The 19,013-nt window shown below is 34.6% G+C and overlaps 3 protein-coding genes across 6 annotated transcripts; all 3 read right to left on the reverse strand.

Annotated features, from left to right (window-relative positions):
* Positions 1 to 1,004: 1,004 nt before the first annotated feature.
* LOC130732700 (uncharacterized) lies at positions 1,005 to 1,882 on the reverse strand. Its single transcript, XM_057584699.1, has 2 exons — positions 1,544 to 1,882; positions 1,005 to 1,264 (listed from the first exon to the last, which is right to left on the reverse strand). The coding sequence occupies exons 1-2, from the start codon at positions 1,707 to 1,709 to the stop codon at positions 1,008 to 1,010; spliced, it is 423 nt and encodes a 140-aa protein (XP_057440682.1). The 5' UTR covers positions 1,710 to 1,882; the 3' UTR covers positions 1,005 to 1,007.
* A 1,354-nt stretch (positions 1,883 to 3,236) lies between these two features.
* On the reverse strand, positions 3,237 to 5,652 carry LOC130730840 (cell division cycle 20.2, cofactor of APC complex-like). Its single transcript, XM_057582970.1, has 4 exons — positions 5,330 to 5,652; positions 4,955 to 5,227; positions 4,576 to 4,845; positions 3,237 to 4,359 (listed from the first exon to the last, which is right to left on the reverse strand). Exons 1-4 carry the CDS (start codon positions 5,414 to 5,416, stop codon positions 3,637 to 3,639), a joined length of 1,353 nt encoding a protein of 450 aa, XP_057438953.1. The 5' UTR covers positions 5,417 to 5,652; the 3' UTR covers positions 3,237 to 3,636.
* Positions 5,653 to 7,330: 1,678 nt separating this feature from the next.
* LOC130730841 (ABC transporter G family member 22) lies at positions 7,331 to 15,578 on the reverse strand. Of its 4 annotated transcripts, none has more exons than XM_057582974.1 (12): positions 15,506 to 15,578; positions 14,993 to 15,317; positions 12,000 to 12,070; positions 11,255 to 11,490; positions 10,477 to 10,632; positions 10,035 to 10,218; positions 9,616 to 9,700; positions 9,392 to 9,525; positions 9,017 to 9,307; positions 8,429 to 8,713; positions 8,217 to 8,324; positions 7,331 to 7,905 (listed from the first exon to the last, which is right to left on the reverse strand). In XM_057582974.1, exons 2-12 carry the CDS (start codon positions 15,300 to 15,302, stop codon positions 7,684 to 7,686), a joined length of 2,082 nt encoding a protein of 693 aa, XP_057438957.1. In that variant the 5' UTR covers positions 15,303 to 15,317; positions 15,506 to 15,578; the 3' UTR covers positions 7,331 to 7,683. The 4 variants fall into 4 exon arrangements, with proteins under 4 accessions (XP_057438957.1, XP_057438956.1, XP_057438955.1 ...); XM_057582973.1 differs by having other exon boundaries at positions 9,392 to 9,528; XM_057582972.1 differs by having other exon boundaries at positions 9,017 to 9,304; positions 9,392 to 9,700.
* Positions 15,579 to 19,013: the final 3,435 nt, after the last annotated feature.

A 19,013-nucleotide genomic window follows, 5' to 3' on the forward strand; every position in this document is an offset into this window, starting at 1 on the left:
CGGGTCGGGTACTATAGTATCTGTACCCACACCTATACCCACTTCTTTTTGTGGGTATTTATTGATATCCAACGCCATACCCATATAGCGGACTTTTATACTATCCATTGACATCGTGGGTATTTTTTGCTAGTACCCATAGGGTCTTGGACCCATTTCCATCATGTGTTGTATTGTGACAATTTCAACCAAACAAAGTTTGCTGCAGCATACCAAATTTTCTGAACTATAAACTACAAATTCACTCATTCCGAGCTTCTTTGTTTTATGGGGTTTTTAAGGATGGTCTTTAGAGTTTTACATCATATTTTGTGTTGTTTATATATGTCAGCTAAGTGTGCATGCTTGTTATTAATTTATTTAGTTGTTGTGCATTGCTGAATCACTCTAAAAATTATCTCATATGTTGTAAATGTCGTTTGACAACCTTGAGTGTTTTAATTCCATACACCATTAATAAAAAATTGTAACAATTGAAAGTTGGAACGTTAGAAACACCATATAAAAGTAAGGTACAAAGAAAAAAGAAAGAAAGCATTGAGAATCTTATAAGTGATAATTTGATACGTTTGATTTTTTTTTTTAATGAAAACTGTAATAGAATTAAGATGAAGATGACGTAGAGGCCAAAATATCAGGGTGCACAAAAGGCATGACGCCGGCAAGATCATCCTCGACGTTTGATTAAATGAATTGAAAAGTTATAGAATTGTAGCAAATTAGAAATGAGAACTGATGAAACATCTTGAAACGAATCTCAAATGGTGTAGTTCTCAGGTTTCTTTTTATTAACAAAAATCCCCTTCAATGGTGATTATTTATCTTATCTAACAATTCTTCACTTTTTGTTTCAATCTAGTAAAAGCTCTTCTGAAATTTGAGTCTTTATATAACTTTTTGCATGTCTAATTTTCTCTTCAATGTACGTATCTAAATATGTGAAACTCTAGCACCAACTAACAAAGGTTTTTACGCCCAAAAAAAAATATAAAATAGGAAGTTAATTATCAATGAAGTCTCCCATTGAGAGTTCTATATTTCAAAATATCCCTGTATAGAACTGCCCTGTTAGGAGGCATGGTGTCCTCTAATTTCGGCCCTTGCCTCCTTTTCTGAATATTCTCCATGACCCTAACCTCGTCAGCCTTCACCCTCTGTGCCCTTGTCACGTTTCTACTATTTCTATTACCCTTGTTCTCTAATTGAAGTTTCAACCCTTGTTTTGCAAACCGCACCTTCTTCTTTGCTTGATGTTTCTCAGAACCTTGCAAATGCAAATGAAAAAAAACTTATCACATTATATATGCTCTTTGAAGTATCTAAAGAATAGATCAAAATCATTTGTCACCATTTCCGGTTCAATTTTTCCGTCTCATCAACAAAATTTTATGATCATGACAATAAAAAATATATTTGTAAATTGTAAGTGACATGTTCAAATTTCATCTTGAAATGATATAGAAATAACCTTTTTATGACGATCTACAGATTTCGTAATTAAAGTGGAAACATATTAAAATTTGAAGAATGAAAATGACCATACCACTCAAATTCTTGTGGCCGTTGGGGTATAACATACCACCCATTTCAAACTCAAATTTCTTCATGAAGTTAGATAGTATGCGTTTATGGACTTGATGAACCAAGAAGACCATGCTTCCGGAAACAGCAAACACAGCCATCAATCCAAATCTCATGGAGTTCTCCATCTTTCTTTCTGATTGGGCTTTTGGTTTGTGTTACATTGATGTGAATTGCATAGACATCATGTATCCTCCAAGAAATGATGAACAGGGAAAAGGGTAGGTGGGAAGAAAGAGAGAATGAATCATTTTTGTGATGATGAGGGAGGAAATAATGACGGGTATATAGCGGTTATTGATCGATGGTGCTTAAATATGGAATGAGAGAAATGGACGATATTCACAACACAAGAATCTCTTTTTGTTTACCTATTTTAAAACCATGAAAATTCAACAATGAATAATCCCAAGATAGGAAAAGCCTTAAATAGTAAATCTGAATCATGATTATTCAACAATGAACAATCTCTTTTTTTATATTTTGATAATTTTGGGCCCTCATTCCATCTAGAATCTATCGATTGTATCCATAAAGTGTCTCTCAATATGCATCAGCCTGCTAAATTCTCGGATAGATTTCTCATTGTAAAATTAGTATATTATTATAAATAGTATTGTGTTTATAGGATTACTGACATTACCATAAAAATATTGAACCTTATTTAGGTTAGAATTAGATAATAAAAATGTTTTCTCTAAATATTTATGATGCATCGAACAAATACATCTATCTTAGCTTGTGGCTTATATGTGATGATTAAGAGGCCATCAAAGCTTTAAAACATCTTATTTCACGGTTTCAAAAAATCTTATTTCACAAAAAATAAAGATTGATGTACACTCAATAAATATAAACCTCTAGAGAGATAAGAATAGATAAAAAAATAAGTGATAGATACGATGTAACCGGAAAAGTGAAATAGAGAGAAATAAAAGTATCACAAGATATATGCACAGAGTAGTAATTTATGAATCATTCTTGTTTAAAAACTAAGAACTTGAGCCCTTAGCATTACTCTCTTGAATTGAGATGACTCAACAAACGACAAACATTGCTATCTCTCATAACTTCATAACAAGTATGCCCTTCATATGTTCATCAAGATGAAGACATAAACTACCATGAAATATTCAACATTTAGTCCGAACTTGTATACCATAAAACAATAACAACACTCAAATACACTTTTTTCTTTCTATTTCTCTCTTCCTATATTATATTACATCACATATCATATGTATTACTTTTTAATCATTTATTCATATATTTTCGTGTCTACGCCAAAAAGAGTGATTCACCGTTCAACCTAGGTCTTAGCCCACAAACAACCAGGTTATTTTGAGTATTTTTCTCTCCAAAGGTTTGTTTGTCTATTAAATAGACATAAACAGTGTTTCTCTACATAAAACGATCACAGGAAATGTTTAAATGAGGCAAATTCAACTATTCAACATCATTCATTTTTAAACCATGTATTAAAGCTCAGAAAAGCGCCTTATGGAAGCAAACAATCTCCTTCACAAACTCATAATCAAACCCATCTCTCTTTTTTCTACTATGCCAACAACATCACTGCTTTGTTATAATGATACATGCTTTTATTAAAAAGAATTAAAAGGCTATAATAGGATAAAGATACTGAAAATTGCAGGTAACAAAGGACAAGTATTTTGCATTGGAGAAGCTAAGCCAGGCTAACATGAGTTAGGCTGAACTTGAGATTACAACAAAAGAAAATACAATGTAAGAGAGAGTTGTTACAAAACAAATATCAGAACTAAGTTAGTGCCTTCTACAAGATAAGGTGACTTGTTGATTTAAAAATCCAATAATGCATATAAACTATAAACTGCGCAAATCAATTTGCACACAGTGTATACAATTCTGTAAAGAATAGGGTTTAAACTATAAACTGCGCAGACCAATTTGCGCACTGTGTATACAAAGTCAGTAAAGAATAGGGCCAATTAAAAAATGAAAGAAAATTAACGATTTTAGATATAGCCTAGAATCAATCCCCTGTACCAATGATCTTCAGCACTCCACAAATCTTCAACGGATACGGTTGAAATCAGCAAAAGGCTCGCGGTTTGGCTTTGAGGATGGTTTGCTTGCTTCTGGAGTTCCAAAGACATTCCAGAATCGAAGAGTCTCATCAGCTGCTGCAGAGGCCACAGTACACCCATCTGGACTCTGAGCCATGTACAGCACCCTGGAGGTATGACCATTGAGCTCTGCCATCTTCAGCATAGAAGGGTATTTCCAGAGAGTGAGCTGGTTCTGGGTGAAACCGTGCGAGCTAAGCAACTCTCGCTCACTCTTGCTCCAAAGAAGGGCACACACCTGAGAGCCAGTGTTGACAGTGTTCAGGCATGCACCAGTATGTGTGTTCCAAAACTTGATGCACTGGTCACTCCCTCCTCCACCAGAAGCTAGAAGATTTCCCTGAAATGGACACCAGGCCAGTGCCTTCACAGCAGCTACATGCTCCTCAAACCGGTGTAGCCAGCGGGTCGGCGTGTTGGAAGAGGCCCTTGACCTGTCCCATATGTGAACAAGATTATCATTGCCTCCACTCGCCAATTGTTGTCCTGAGGGAGACCATTTGAGCCCACACACCTCCTGGTTGTGTCCCCTGTAGGTTTCAACAATGTGAGACCTTATTCTCACATCATTGTTAACCACCCTACCCTCCATTCCTCCTGTGGACAGGATGTGATTGTTCCATGCCAGTGATCCTACTCTTGCTCGATGTCCACCCCTGAGTACTCTCAGCTGCACCCACCAAATCAAACCATGTTAAAAAAACATCATAATGAATAATGAATCAGCAGGAGTTTCAATTTAACAACAATCAACAGTTTAACACAAAGGCTGACAAAGGAAGCATGTTAAAACCATCAGAGTTCATCAGCAGTAGTTTCAATTTTACAATAATTAACAGTTTCACACACAAGATAACAAATGAGAAGCATGACATTTAGTATTTACCAGTCTAGTAGTAGTAGAATCCCACAACTGGACAATGGAATTGTTCAAACCAACAGCTAAATGTCGGCCATCAGGAGCCCAGTTAACACTAGTAATGGGACCTTCTTCCTCATTCACCGTGACAAGTTCTGCAGTGGAGCTATCAGCAGCATTCCAGAGATACACAGTGCTTCCAAGAGCAATGCACAGCACATTACTGCTACCCCAGTCAAGCAAATTCAAGTAGAAGTCATCTGCAATATCAGGGGCATCCAGTGTCCTCTCAGAACTCTGAAAAAAACAACACAGGAATTTTCACAAACAGTTAGAGTGCAATCCCAAACATTCAATATTTTGCTTTGAATCAAACACAAACACACACACACAAAGCCAAAAATACCTGAGGAATGTGTCTGGGCTTGGAAGATTTGGATTGAGGAGGAGGAGGGGAGAAGAAATCCTTGGGTATGGCTTCAACAAGTTCAGGCGGCTTGTTCTTGAAGGCCAAGATTCGCGTCCGGTTCATGTTGAAAGCCTCGGCGAGCATTTTCCGGTAAGCTTGTTTGGACGGCGACGTGACCACCGGCTCCTCCTTGTTGTTTCTTCCCTCCGTGAGCATGTAGTGAGCGTAACTGAAGTCCATGGCTGACCTATTCGGAATAAACCTATCCAACTGTTCCCAGAAAACACCAAGAATCAGTGAGAAAACAACAAGAAATTCGTAAAATCAAGGGTTTGATCGGAAAGAAAATCAACAAGAAATTCAAGGGTTTACGTTTTCCTGAGAAGACTTCCTGTGAGGGAAAAGGGATCGGGATTTGAATTTGATCGGAGAAGTCCACGGTCCCGCCGCCGCGTCCATGATCGGAGAAATTTTCCCTGCGAAACAAGAAGATGCGGAGAAAAATCAATGGAAAAAAGAAGATATGATGAAGAAAATCAGTGAATGAATGAGAGAGATGATAAAGTAGAATGATTGATTGTGTTGTGGGCTCAGTCTCGAAGATCGAGAGAGATTTCGCGCGCGCGAGAGAGAATCAGAGAAGATTGGATGTGAGAAGAAGAAGAAGAAGAAGAAGAAGATTGTCATCAATATTAGAAACAATGTCGGTTCAATTTAAGTAGCCGTTGAGAATGAAAAACAAATATAAGATTTTGTGATTTATAATTTATAAAATATGAATTTTTTCTTTAAATGAATTTTTAATTAAATAAACTTTCGTAACCAAAAATAAACTTTCACATTCTTAATTCAAATTAATAGTTTTAAGAAAGAATTTTTTCATTCAAAAAAAAGAGTTTTCCAATTTAATATTGTTTCCTATTTGTGCAATTTCCCAAATTATTTGATGTTTTTTCTCTTTCTGACAGAAACCTAATTCATTGCTTATAGTGCAAGTCTTCAATTTACAATATTAGGGTTTATGTTGTGTCATGTGTCCACACGCTGCGAATCGTGTGTTAACCAAGAAGCTTTATGTTGTAGTTATGATTTTGAGGTCTAATATGACAACGTGCAACCAAACATGCGTTGAATATGGTTTTAAGATTAGAGTTTGTTCCAAGGGTCATCTATTTTCATTTTAGAACATCTACTGAATATTAGGGGCATATGTGGATATTAAGACTCCAAATGAGAATTCGCTCTTATGTTAGAGAAGAGTGTCGGGTTTGTAATGCGCAGACATATCACCTATGCCATAAATCGTCCATTGGGCTTCTCATCCACCATGTCAACCCAAAACTTTTGTTGTTGTCATGATCAAAGTCACCACTCATTTGAGATGATGATGGTGGTGTTTAAGCAATAACGACATTGGTATTGCTAGCCCTAGTGCGAGTCTTATTTTTTCCCGATATGCGAAGAAGACTCATGTGTTATATCCTTCCCTTGGGATGGGTCTTTAAGAGAATCATTTTGATGACATTTGTTAAATATGTGCTACAAGTTATATCTAATACAATATATCACGTAATAAGAAAATGTCATACAAATTTTCCATATGAATTAAAAAAAATATTAAAAACTAACCTCTGTGAGACCTCAAAAAAATAAGCTCACTAGCATACAAAAGAGGTTTGCTAAACTGCAAAACAATAAAAAATATGAAAACTATGGACTAAAAAAACTATAAAAGAAAAAACGAGAAACTAACCTTTAACGTGGGCCTTTCAAAAAAAAAAACCTTTAGCGTGGGCAAAAGGTAGAATAGGCGTGAAAATAATGTTATTTCCAAAGTTATATATAGGTTACCACCTGTTTATTATGAGTTTATTTATAGACTGTTGACGATTTTGGCTGTCAGAAAATATTTACTGACGGCTAAATGATACAAATTTTATAAAAGATTGATCTATTCACCATGCTTTACATTTTGAAAAAGATTTAAGCCCCCCATGCAATTATAAATATGAAAAAGATATACAATTTGTTCTGTTCAACAAAATTAGTAGGGCCTACTAAATTATAGTCGAACACAGAGAAATTAATAGATTTAGTTCAAAGTTATATTTTGGGAGCTTAATTCTCAAACGTTACAAATATGCAGCATAGATATATTGAATTCTAACCACCGGAGTTACAAGATTGAGTTAATGTAACACTTCTAATAAAAAGAGTTCCTTTCCAAGAGTTTAAAGTTGCAAAAAAAAAAACATCTCTTCTCTAAACTTTGACCATATTATGTAGCATATTTGGAAATCATTTTACAATTATAAGTCTTAATCAATTCTGAAGAACAACTTCTGTAAATAGCTTCTTGAGTGCCGGAATCGATTTTGAGGAAAAATAAACTCATCCAAACATGTTATTACTTATGTGCTTGTGATAACATTCAACATGCTTTGATTATATTGCTTGAACATGCCAAATGAAACACACTATACATGCACAAGACTAGGCAAATTACTAAGGACCAGAAGCTGTAACCAACATCCATGCTTTGATGATGAGCCGTGCTTCAATATCACTCTTGCTAGTAGAGACGAAGTGCAACATCTCTGATTGAGACCTGCTATAAGCGTCTTTGGATGCAAACCAATGATCACTCTTTGGAGCTTATTTAATTTTCTTTTGTAGATAAGCTCCAATAGGTCTATGTCCAAACGAGCTCTATGTCTTGGTTAGTCTTAAGCTCCAGGTTGAAGTTTCATCCGCCGCAGAGAAAGATATGCGAGTAAACGGTAGCCGAAAACCATGGCTATCAGGGCAGCAACCTCGTTGAAACCACTGTCAATTCTGATCCCATTTATGCTAGGTGTTATGTGTTCATATTGCACCTTGAGCAAAAGTTTGTACGTGTGGTAGTTGAAAGATAGGTAGCGAATCCAAGATATAAATATAGGGACTTTCTGTCAAATTTAGTAGCATGTATCAGTCACTTCTACCATTACTACAATACCAAGTATAATTGAATGTTTTCAGCCTAACATTGTGCAATTACCAATAAGTTTGATAAGTTTATCAGATAAACTTATGAATAAGCATTAATATATATCTATAAGGTTTTTAAATAAACTTATGAATAAACGCTTATGTGATAAGTGTTTATTAAGTTGTTTACTGTAACACATTCTTCGTCACATAAGCCCAAAATTAATTGGACAAATGTCAAGAAATGAGGATTTTGCATCCCAAGAAAAAGTGGTTAAATTAAGTTTACCTTCACAAAGAAACCTCCAGCCAGCATGAAAGTCATCACAGTCACTGAAGCTAAAGTTGTTGCCCTTTTCAAGTCCATTAGTGTTGCCCCAATAGCAAGTCCAAGCCCCTGCATCACAATCAACCATAATTAGAACTCAGAACTGTAGACCAGGATCGTTTTGGTTTATGTTAATTTTCTTAGCAGTTCGATTTTGAAATTCAAAAGCATACCTGAGCTGCCACAATGCAAAGGAAAACTGTAAGAATGCTGAGGAAAAAGGGCCCTGGACTCAGTCTCAAACCAGCCATGAAATAAACAACTAGCAGGAAAAGCACTGGCAATACCAGATCAAGTGGAAGGTCACTTGTAGTTCTAGCTAAGAAATAAGCACTTAATCTGTACATGTCTGATGCTCTTTCCTTTGCCAGCATGGCTCTCTCTTGAGGAAATGTGAATATTGCTGTGAAAACAGGAAAGAATCCCCAAAAGACTGCTATAAAGAAAAGAAGTCCTGCCTGCAGTGAAGAAATGTGTAGAATTAAGATGTTAACTTGCAAAATGTTCGTACTAGGAAATACAAAAACTTTGGGAGTTATGTAGAATTTGATTATGGCCTTTACTTTGTTCCTGGCTTTCTGCCCTTTAAGATATAGGATTATACTCTAGTCTTTAGAGAAAATAGTTTACTAGCATGTTTACATCAACATCTCTTTCCTCAGAGTTAATTCTAGCACGCAGAAGCTTAAGTGCGAAGCTTCTTTCCATAATTGATTTTGGCCTTAGAATTAATTGTAGATGAATATCCAAACATGCATTACCTGGTCTTGTAGACCTTTTGGGTTGCTAGAATCTGATTGCCACCATAGTAATCCTAAGATGATTGCAGTGGATAGAACTTGGGTGATTCTCAACCAGCTAAAATAGTCATGTCTCCTTTCTTTGAATCCTCTTGAGAATAATATGAAAAACTGCTCTAACCAACTTGCCCCCCACTGTCTTTTCTGAGAACAAACCTTGGACTTCAAATCTTTGTCAAGGGGGATAGGAACCATTAACTTTTTCTTCTCGGTTTCTGCAACTCGAGTCTCATATGCCTCCACAAGATACTGCTAAAATTCACCAATAATTAGATGGGAAATTTTTCCTCTCATGTGTTTTTTCTAATCATATCAAAATTAATACTCAGAATTTACCTCTTGTACAACTGCAGCTGATGGTTTCCCATTGCATGTTTCAGCTTCTGAATTTCCCATATGTACTTTATCCTTTAATTCTGATGGTACTGAAATATCATTCATGTTTCCATTTGCAAGGTCTAATAAAAACTCTGCTGGGTTCATGGAAATAAGAGGAGAACACCCTATAAGTTTGAAGTAGTCCATTGCTTCAGATGCTTTTCCAAAGTAAAGCAAGCTACCTTTTCCTAGAAGGATCAACTTATCAAATTTATGGAAGAGTCTGCTTGATGGTTGATGAATTGTTGTCACAACAGTTTTACCAGCCTGACATAAGACCAAAAAAGGTAAGTGATAAAGGTTTAAGTACTGATGAGAATTAAAAAATATATAGTGATTATTACAAAGCATGCATAGAATTAGATATTCCTATGAATAGCTAAAAGCCAAATTAGTAATGTGACAGGAAATAAGTTTTTGAATGTTGTCATTGTCAAGATTGTCAATTTTAATCAATAGAAACGGCACGCTAAGTCCTATGATTTGTCTGATATATTATTTCTAAGAGAAAGTTTGATATTTATGTGTATTTTTAAATTGGGACTGTGGATGCTAAGTTTTCAATCTTATTAATCTTAATGGGGAGAATGAAAACAAATACCTCTGCTATGTCATGTAGCATCTGAACTATTCTCAAGGCTGTTGTGGAATCCAAACCAGATGTTGGTTCATCAAGAAACAGAAGAGAAGGATTGATTAGGATCTCATTTCCAATACAAACTCTCTTCCTCTCTCCACCTGATACTCCTCTAACAAAAGAACCTCCTATCATAGTGTCCTGGCACCTGTTTTCATATACACAATATATACAGATTGGCTTTTATGATTAATATATAATATTTACTATGCTCTTTCTATGGTTATGAGTTATGACTTCCATCATCAGAATAATTAGGATGTAATAGCATGTTTGAAAATCATTGGAGAATTGATTTTACACGCAAAATCATTTTTGTGGACAAGCTACGGTGAGTAGCTTGTGTTCTGAGAGAAAATAAGCGGATACAAATATGCTATTAATTGTTGTGAATGGATGCAATTACCTCTCCAAGCCTAGCTCAACAATGACATCTAAAGCTCGTTGTTCCTTTTGCTCTCTTGTTAATGTATTTGGCAGCTTAAGGCGGGCTGCGTATGTCAGTGTTTCTTTCACAGTTAGGTGAGCAAACAGAACATCATCTTGTGTCACGAATCCAATCCTGCGAAATGCATGCTTCATGTAAGTAAGATATATGCGAAACTGAGGTAACTTTTTCACGTGGTCTTAGACAAATACAAAGAAGTAAGGATCATCTGAGATAAACAGCTAATTAACTACAGTTTCCATCTTATTGATTTAAAAACAATTTTGATCATTAAAAACTCAGCTAGTTTCCCTGCTACATTTATGATCTTTTTTACTTGTTGAGAGAGCCATCTACGTGTTTAAAGTACCTTTCCTGTTGAAATGTTGATCTTGCTGTGGTAGTTTGACTTGGTAAAGTGGTGAAACTAAGCAAGTTAACTAAAGGGTGTCTCTGGAAAACAGTTACATTCAAACAAAAAGTAAGAAAACAAGGAGTTTCAAGTGATTCATATAGCCAACCTCGCATAATGAGATTAGGCTTTTGTTACATTTAGCATTTAATGCCTTGAAATTTGTGAAATTGGTGAAAATATACTTTTACACTCAATCCGAACATGCACTTATAGCATATTAAGATAAGTTTCTTTGTCCTTATAATCAATTCTGACATTCAGAAACTATTCACAAAAGTTTTTTGCGTTTAAAATCGATTATAGAAGGATTTCTAAACATGAATTTAGTAATTGAATTGTTACCTGCTCTTTAGGAACTTGGAATAGGGTAGATCATTGTAAGTGATAGAGCCATCATTGATGGACTGACTTGTTCTTGCTCCAAGCAAATTTAACAAAGATGTCTTTCCACTTCCTGAAGGACCCATCAAAGCCAAAACTTCCCCTGGATTTACAGAACCAGTAATCCCCTTCAAGATATCCTTCTCCTGACTTGTGGTCAAGCCCTTAATCACTACCTTGTAGGTCACATCCTTGAACTGCATATTCCAGAATAAGTGAGATCACAAACACATAGTAACATTTAATATTAAAGCACAAAATAAACTCAATGCACTAAGGCACAATTTTTTCTTTGAAAAATGTGTCTAACTATTCATATGTGCATACCCTTCTTTCTCAGCAAAACCATGTTATTAAGCCTCACATATAGCTATAAAGCCTCAAAGTGTCGATGCCCTGTTGTAGGCATCAAAACAAAAAGCAACTTGAAAGATTTTAGTACCAATTTACTAAACATATATATATGGGTGCTACTTATCATTTTTCTGGTTAACTGGAAAGAAGGGGTAGTCTTGTACATTGGTGTCACATGAAATGAAACTCTGTACAAGACTGAACCTGGCCATGCTATATTGCTAGCCATGTTCTATTTTGGTGGCGTTGATCGCTAAATGATAATCTTCGCTATTCCCTGCCCAAATACATTATAACACACTAAATCAAACAAATGCTCCATTTGAAGGTTTGAACACTTAAAATGTGTTACCTTTAGATATAGTGGCAGAGTAGGTTCTGTTTGAAACTTTGGCTTATGAGTTCCAGGTTCAATATCTTCAGCTGAAATATACATATATTGTAACCCTTTTTATATAAGTTAAGTCACCAGGTGGGAATGAAATATGTTATTTCATGAAGAAGCCTTTATAGTGACTTGGTGCAATGATGAGCTACAAATTAAAAATGTATGTTCATGAGTGTGTGTTTGCTTAGTAGGACAAGTATCTAAAAGGAATGATTTCTGAAAACCTACACATGGAAGCTTGAAGCTTCAGAACCCAGAGGGATCATATTATTTTGCTCCTTATTAAAAGTAACAATATAATAATACTTAGAAATACAAATAATGCAGACACTCGACATACACTTTATTTTTGTCTCTATCTCTCACTTGTTCTTATCTATTTATTATTTTTCTCTATTTTCACTCTAGATAATATATATATATATATATATATATATATATACACACACACGATGTTTACATTATGCATTATGTATATGTTATGCTAATCATTTTCCAAAGACACATTATTCATATATATTAACAAATCATATATATATATATATATATATATATATATATATATACACGATGTTTGCATTATGCATTATGCATATGACACATTATTCATATATATTAACAAATCATGAAAGTCTCAAGTGATAAAACATTGATCATGACTCTTGACATAGTAAGTCAAGCTAACCATGAAGAAAAGTCAACCCAAAGTTTAATGAAAGGGCCCAAGAATGAGACAATGTGCTGTCCTAAGATTAGGTCCAATTATACATGGACCTATAATGCAACCCAGCTCCATGGTCTACAAATTGGGTCATGTCAACAAGACAGAATAAAAAAGTGTGAAGAGTACTAACCTTTTGCCAATAGTAAATACTAACACATCATATTAATAATCAATATTTGTTTAATACAAATTGATAAATATGAACAAATTATTGGAGTAATGTTAATAAAAAGTCATTTAAAAAATAGAAAAAAAAGTCAACACTCTTTCCAACATTCATTCATTGATTGGTTAAAATATACGTGTGGATCACTTCAAATTTAATGAGACTTTCATAAATTTCAACCAATAAATGAAAGTGACAAAAAAAAAACCAATAAATAAAAGTGTTGAAAAAAGTGTCAAAAATTAAAATAAGTGTTGGTTTTATAATTAAGAATTACCTACTTAACCTTATCATGAGGATTGAGGAACATTGCTATTTAAGATAAGTCGTTTATGAATTTCACAAATTTTTAATTAACTTTTTATAAATGGTTTCACAGTACCTATGTATATATGGGAATGAGAGTAATGATATATACACACCTCATCTTTGAAACATTTCATTTCCACCTCTTTTTATTTCTATCTCTTTCCTTTTATCATCTATCACATCTAATACTTTCTCTCTCTTACTTTTTCTTTTCTTCCTATCTCTCTCTTCATTCCACCTCTCTCCACCTCAAAGAGAGGTGTGAAGATAATATTATTGTATGGGAATGTGCATGAAGTGAGAAATTGCCATATATAAAGAACATGTTAATTACTATATATGGAAAGTGGGGCATAAGCATAGATATTTTGTCTTTTTGAGGTGAACATAGAAACAAGTGGCTCATTAGGAAAAGCACACTTGGAGTATTAGTCACTTTCTTTTTGGACCGTTAATCACGGGTTTGTGGTTAGAGTTGGTTGGTTGGATGGATTGGACCTCCACGTAACTCAAATACAAGTGAGACATGATCAGCTGGATATATTCAATTAAAAAAGTTCAACTGCTAGAGAATAAGTGAGATAAAGTTGAGTGAATTTTTATGGGAACGTGTTAAATCCCTTATAAAATTAAAACAGAGTGCTACTTAATTATATTTATTAATTTAATTGTTTTGTCCTCACGCACGGGTTAATTACACTTCTAGCTAGATTTTTTTATAAACAATAAATTATATTGAAAAGAAATACAAGAAGTACTTCAACCCAATATATGAAGAAAAAGAGAAAAAAGAAAAAATACTAATACAGTACGATAACAAGAACCTAGCTAGATGCTTATATACTTGTGTGTTGTGTTGTCAATTGTCGAAGAAACTATGAACAATTCATCAGTCCACGTATGCAAGCTCATTAATCAACAAAGATACGTGATCAAAGCTAATTAATCCTAAAATTTGTATTTTGTGGTTACCATAATGACACACAAGTTCTTGATCATTTGCAATCTCGTGAACATCTTATATATGAATATATGAAATCTATGAAATAAAGTCTTTCACTTAAGGGAGGTTATTCAGAAATTTTAAAAACAGGAAAATAACACATCCTCATGTATTACTATTATCATATATGTTTTTTTTTCTCTCTTCCACTCTCATATTTTTTAATGGGGTTGTCTAAATGACTCATGTGTCTCAATGGACCAATGAATTTTTTTATAAATAAATTATTAAATAAAATAAAGAAATTTTAATTCACTTATCTTCAATGTGATTGAATGATGAATTATTTAACTCAAACTATCTCATGAGTAACTTAGACAACCTCTTTTTTAATTAGTAACTAAACAAACTTTTTTTTTGAAATTATATCTAAACAAACTTTTTGAAGATAGTTTAAGTAGTAAAAGTTGAGAAATATAAGATGATAAATATATAAGTCTAGAGGATCGATTCCGGATACAACCCCTAAAAAAAGCTTGCACTGATAATAAAAAATCTAAACAGGCTCTAAAGGTCGATCAACTATATATTAGTGGCAAATTTCCTCCTCATATATGTTCTCTCAGCAAGAAAAGTGTGTGTTGATACAATTCTAAAGAACCTTACATTAAAAAGAGAGAAAAAAAAATCAATTTAAACAGTCCACTAATTAAAAACATATGTTTTCATAAACACCTAATATGCAACAAGGGATCGGATCAAATTCTAATTAACTCTATGTATGAAACAATAATGTAATAATATAATGTACTTACGGATATCATCATCACTGAAGGGCTTGGTGTCAGAGATTTCATCAGGAGGGAGAGTGAAACCAGTGAAGGAGAAAGAGAGGCCCAAGCTGGCACTTGAAGCTCTGCTAAGAGCCACTCCACTGCTAACCTCATCCACCTCCACCTTCAACTGTGCGCTCCTTGCTTTCCTTATGTGCGTGTTCTTCGGTGACATCCTTCTACTCGATTTCCTCGACAGCGTTGTGGACCCGGTACTACTCCCACCACCCTCCGCCTCCACTAGCTCATCCGATTTCCCTCTACTTATTCCGCTGCTTAGTGCATTATCCATGTTCCCACTCACTAACTGCATTAATTAGAAAGAACAAACAGATTAATATTTTCTTTTGGCATATCAAAGTTACATTAATGGCTCAATCTCAGTGGATGGTTTCAGCAAAATCACTCCATCATTTACAATATCACGTCGCGTACTAAAGTAATTATATTTAGTACAACAGAATGAGGATTAGGATAGAATTTGATATATCTTACCGTTAATTTTTCCGAAAGGGGAATGATGAGCAATGCAGAATCAGAAGACAACCTATTATAGCTTGAGAGGAAATTCGCTAGATTATGTGGAGCACTCAACTGCTATTTAAAGGCCAGCTAAGATGCGAGTGTGAAGTTACAAAAATACCCCTGTAGCTAGTATATATGTGAGCTAGTTGCTACTCATATAATTGAGTGTTTTTGAATTGTGATAGGTATACTTGGACTCGTGATGACATGTACATGAAGATTGACCTTGCTTGCAGCATAAATGCAAGCCATGTTTAACCGTACACGTGTTAGGCATGTGTGGTTGTTTTCATTTTCCATGCAGTTCGGAGAGATTTGGAAACACTGAGGGCGGTGCCTGTCATGTAGCTGGACGTTTTTGACACCACTCACGCGCGTCAATTAACTAGCAACCCTTGCCTTTTGTATTAATGAACTTTGGTTTATATTGTATCATCATAATCAAGTGCAGCTAGCTAGCCCTTACAAATGTAATTGTTTTGTGTAAATCATGTTTGAGTCGAGTATGATTATTATAGACAGATTCTTCCTAACTCTTTTAAGTATTAACGCATGCAGCTAAATTTACAGTAAGTTTAACATCTCTGTTTAAGCTAGAACAATTCATACTTACTCAAGGATTTACAAAATTGGCTTTGAATTTGAGTTAGGCAAGGGGGACCCGTATGTGTGGAAGCTTACGGTGTTGGTTGGGTCCGAGATTACCGGCAAAGGAGGGAATCTATATGGGATGGGGGGCTTGGAATTTTGCATGCAAAAAGGGTGAGTACGTTTTCTTCCCAGTTGGAGTTGGAACTAGCATACCCATTGTCGTCTATGTACTGTAATGAGAGCTATGGTTTTAATTTTTCCAAGTTTCATTATATTATTATTCAAAATGCATGCATGGTACAAATATTTATGAATGAAATGATTAATTCAAGCTGTCAACTGTTGTGTCCTCGTCGTCCTTTCGCCATCCCTTTCTCACATCATCGTCGTATAAGTTAATTTTGCTAGGTTTCGCGAATTTTCTTGAAGATTTGCTTATATATATGAAACAATCATTTTCAATAGATGTAATATCTACAATCACATATCACCAATTTCTACAATCAAATAATCAGCCCCCAATTAAGCACCCCATTAATTAACAAAAACACCCAGAAAAAATGTAGGTGAGTTAAAGCACAACCCCTTTGCAATACAAATTCTTGAAATTAATGAAATATTCATAATTATCGAGCCGGATTTTAAAACATTGTGAATGAAAGTGATACAGAGACAAAAATGGATACTGGGGGAGGAATTTTCAAATAAGGGCAAGAGTTCTTAGCAGATCGATCACTTCAACCACGTTCTTTGTGTTTCATTTTCTTTCCCCTGTGTTGTCCTAAGAACCAAACCAAAAAGGTCCAAGCCCAGTAAAAATGCTTTTTTTATTAAAAAAAATGATTTTTTGATAAAAAAGTATTTTTTCTAAAATAAGTAGAATCAAACACATTTCAATTGACTCATTTGTAATTGCTTAAAAAAAGTGATTTACTTTTGAAAAAATAATTAATTTTTATTTTAAGTGTTTTTTTGAAAAGCAAAAATTCATTGAGATAGAAAAGATTTCAAACAGAAATTAGGAGTATTTTTGACCGTATAATAGATTTAAAATAGTGTTCTATTTTATTCGTTCTCATCCCACCTTTTTTGAAGGAACTAAAATGTCCTGTTCTTGAAGTTTTATGTCTTGTTCTGTGCCCTTCTCACCTTCTACCAAATGATATCTAACTTTATTTTGGTTGATCATTCACTATGATTTATAGCTAGCTCTATATGATATGCTTTTTTTTATTTATTTAAGCACTTCAGGTATATATTTAACATACATATATATGCTGACTTATTGCTGTGGGCAGAAACTAGAAATAATAATATGTTCATTAACTACGCATCATAAGCAATAATTGTGTCAATACTGAAACATAGTCCAATTATCACAACTCAATTATTCTAATGATTGCCTGTCCAAAAACAAATTATCCTAAAGATTTTTATTTGACAGTATTTTTCACACTGGCTTTCGTTATCTATAGTTTGAAATTTGGTGAAGAGAGCACGGTCTTTGCGTTGTGAATCGGGGTCGTTCTCATACAGACAGAAATAGTTAGGACGAGGGAGGAATTTGTGGCAAACATGTACGAGTGGTCACATTAATAGGGAAGGGTTTGGACACATGTTTGGTTTGGTGGTTCCTCAGTCCTCATGCACGAAAAAGGAGCTAGCTATCCTTTTTCCGGTGGATGGCTGGTCGCTCTCCTTTCATCATAAGTCACCACGTGTAAATCCTAGTCCCTACTTAAGATCCAAAGGACTGTAATACCCATTAATCCCATTATTGTTTTTCTCTGCTAATTCCATTAATCCCATTATTATTGAAATAGTGCAATTAAACTATTATCAGACATCTATTTTTGTGGCGTTTTTACCGCCACAAAATATATTAGCAGTGAAAAATCCGTCATAAGAATGGGGTTTTCAAGAGTGGTTTGCACTGTTTTTGTGTTTGTGTATCATTGTTGATTGACTAAAGCTAAATTTAGTATTTTAATTAAGACGAACTACTTCTCCTTAAAAATTTGTGTGTTTGATTTTCGCGGTTGATGTGAGGGTTGTGTTGGTAGGCGACTGATAAATATTATGTAAGCAAACTGTGACCTTTGAAGCATACCATAACCTGTGGTAGTGATCAGAGCCGAACTCACTCAAACCTCTTTTCATCGAAAACAAAGAAGAAAGCTAAAATTAGTTTATGTGTTTTTAGTAGGGTTGACAATGGGCCTCGTGGTGCGAGTTTGACCATTCTCACACCTGAACCCAAACCTGAACCCCTGGGTTTCGGTTTACCCGAACCCAAACCCAAAACCCGATGTGAGCACTGAAGCCACTAAAAAGCCAACCCGGAAACAACAAGTACATAAGAGAGCAATATGACCATAAGCTGATTAAACCTCATCATCTTTCCAATACAAAGGAAAAAATATAGTTCATGAACATAAGTTGATAAACAACATAATTCATGGATTTATAATCTCAATTCTAAATGTCTAATTGAGCTTCATTCTTCAAGCAACCCTACTTAAGTAACTTAAATAATATATATAAGGGTTGGTAATTAAATGCATAAGGCTTCGGGTTTGGGTGCGGGTTTAATTAATCTCACACCCGAACCCAAACAAGTTTTCAAATTCGGGTGAAACCCAAACCCGAACCCAAAGAAATCGTGTTGCACCCGAAAATTCGGGTTGGGTTTGGGTTGGGTCCCACGGTTTTGGGTTTTCCTGCCATCTCTAGTTTTTAGACCCCAAACTCTTACTTTCCGTCAACTAATACCATTTTTTGGTCGAATTTTGCTTCTTTAGTGTGATAGTCACTTTAAAAAGTAAAGTAAGTTGTTACAATCATTAACAACAATTTTTGGTCAACTATTAATAATATATTTTTTGAA

This window comes from Lotus japonicus, chromosome 1 (genome assembly GCF_012489685.1).
Source record: "Lotus japonicus ecotype B-129 chromosome 1, LjGifu_v1.2".
Lineage (NCBI taxonomy): Eukaryota > Viridiplantae > Streptophyta > Magnoliopsida > Fabales > Fabaceae > Lotus > Lotus japonicus.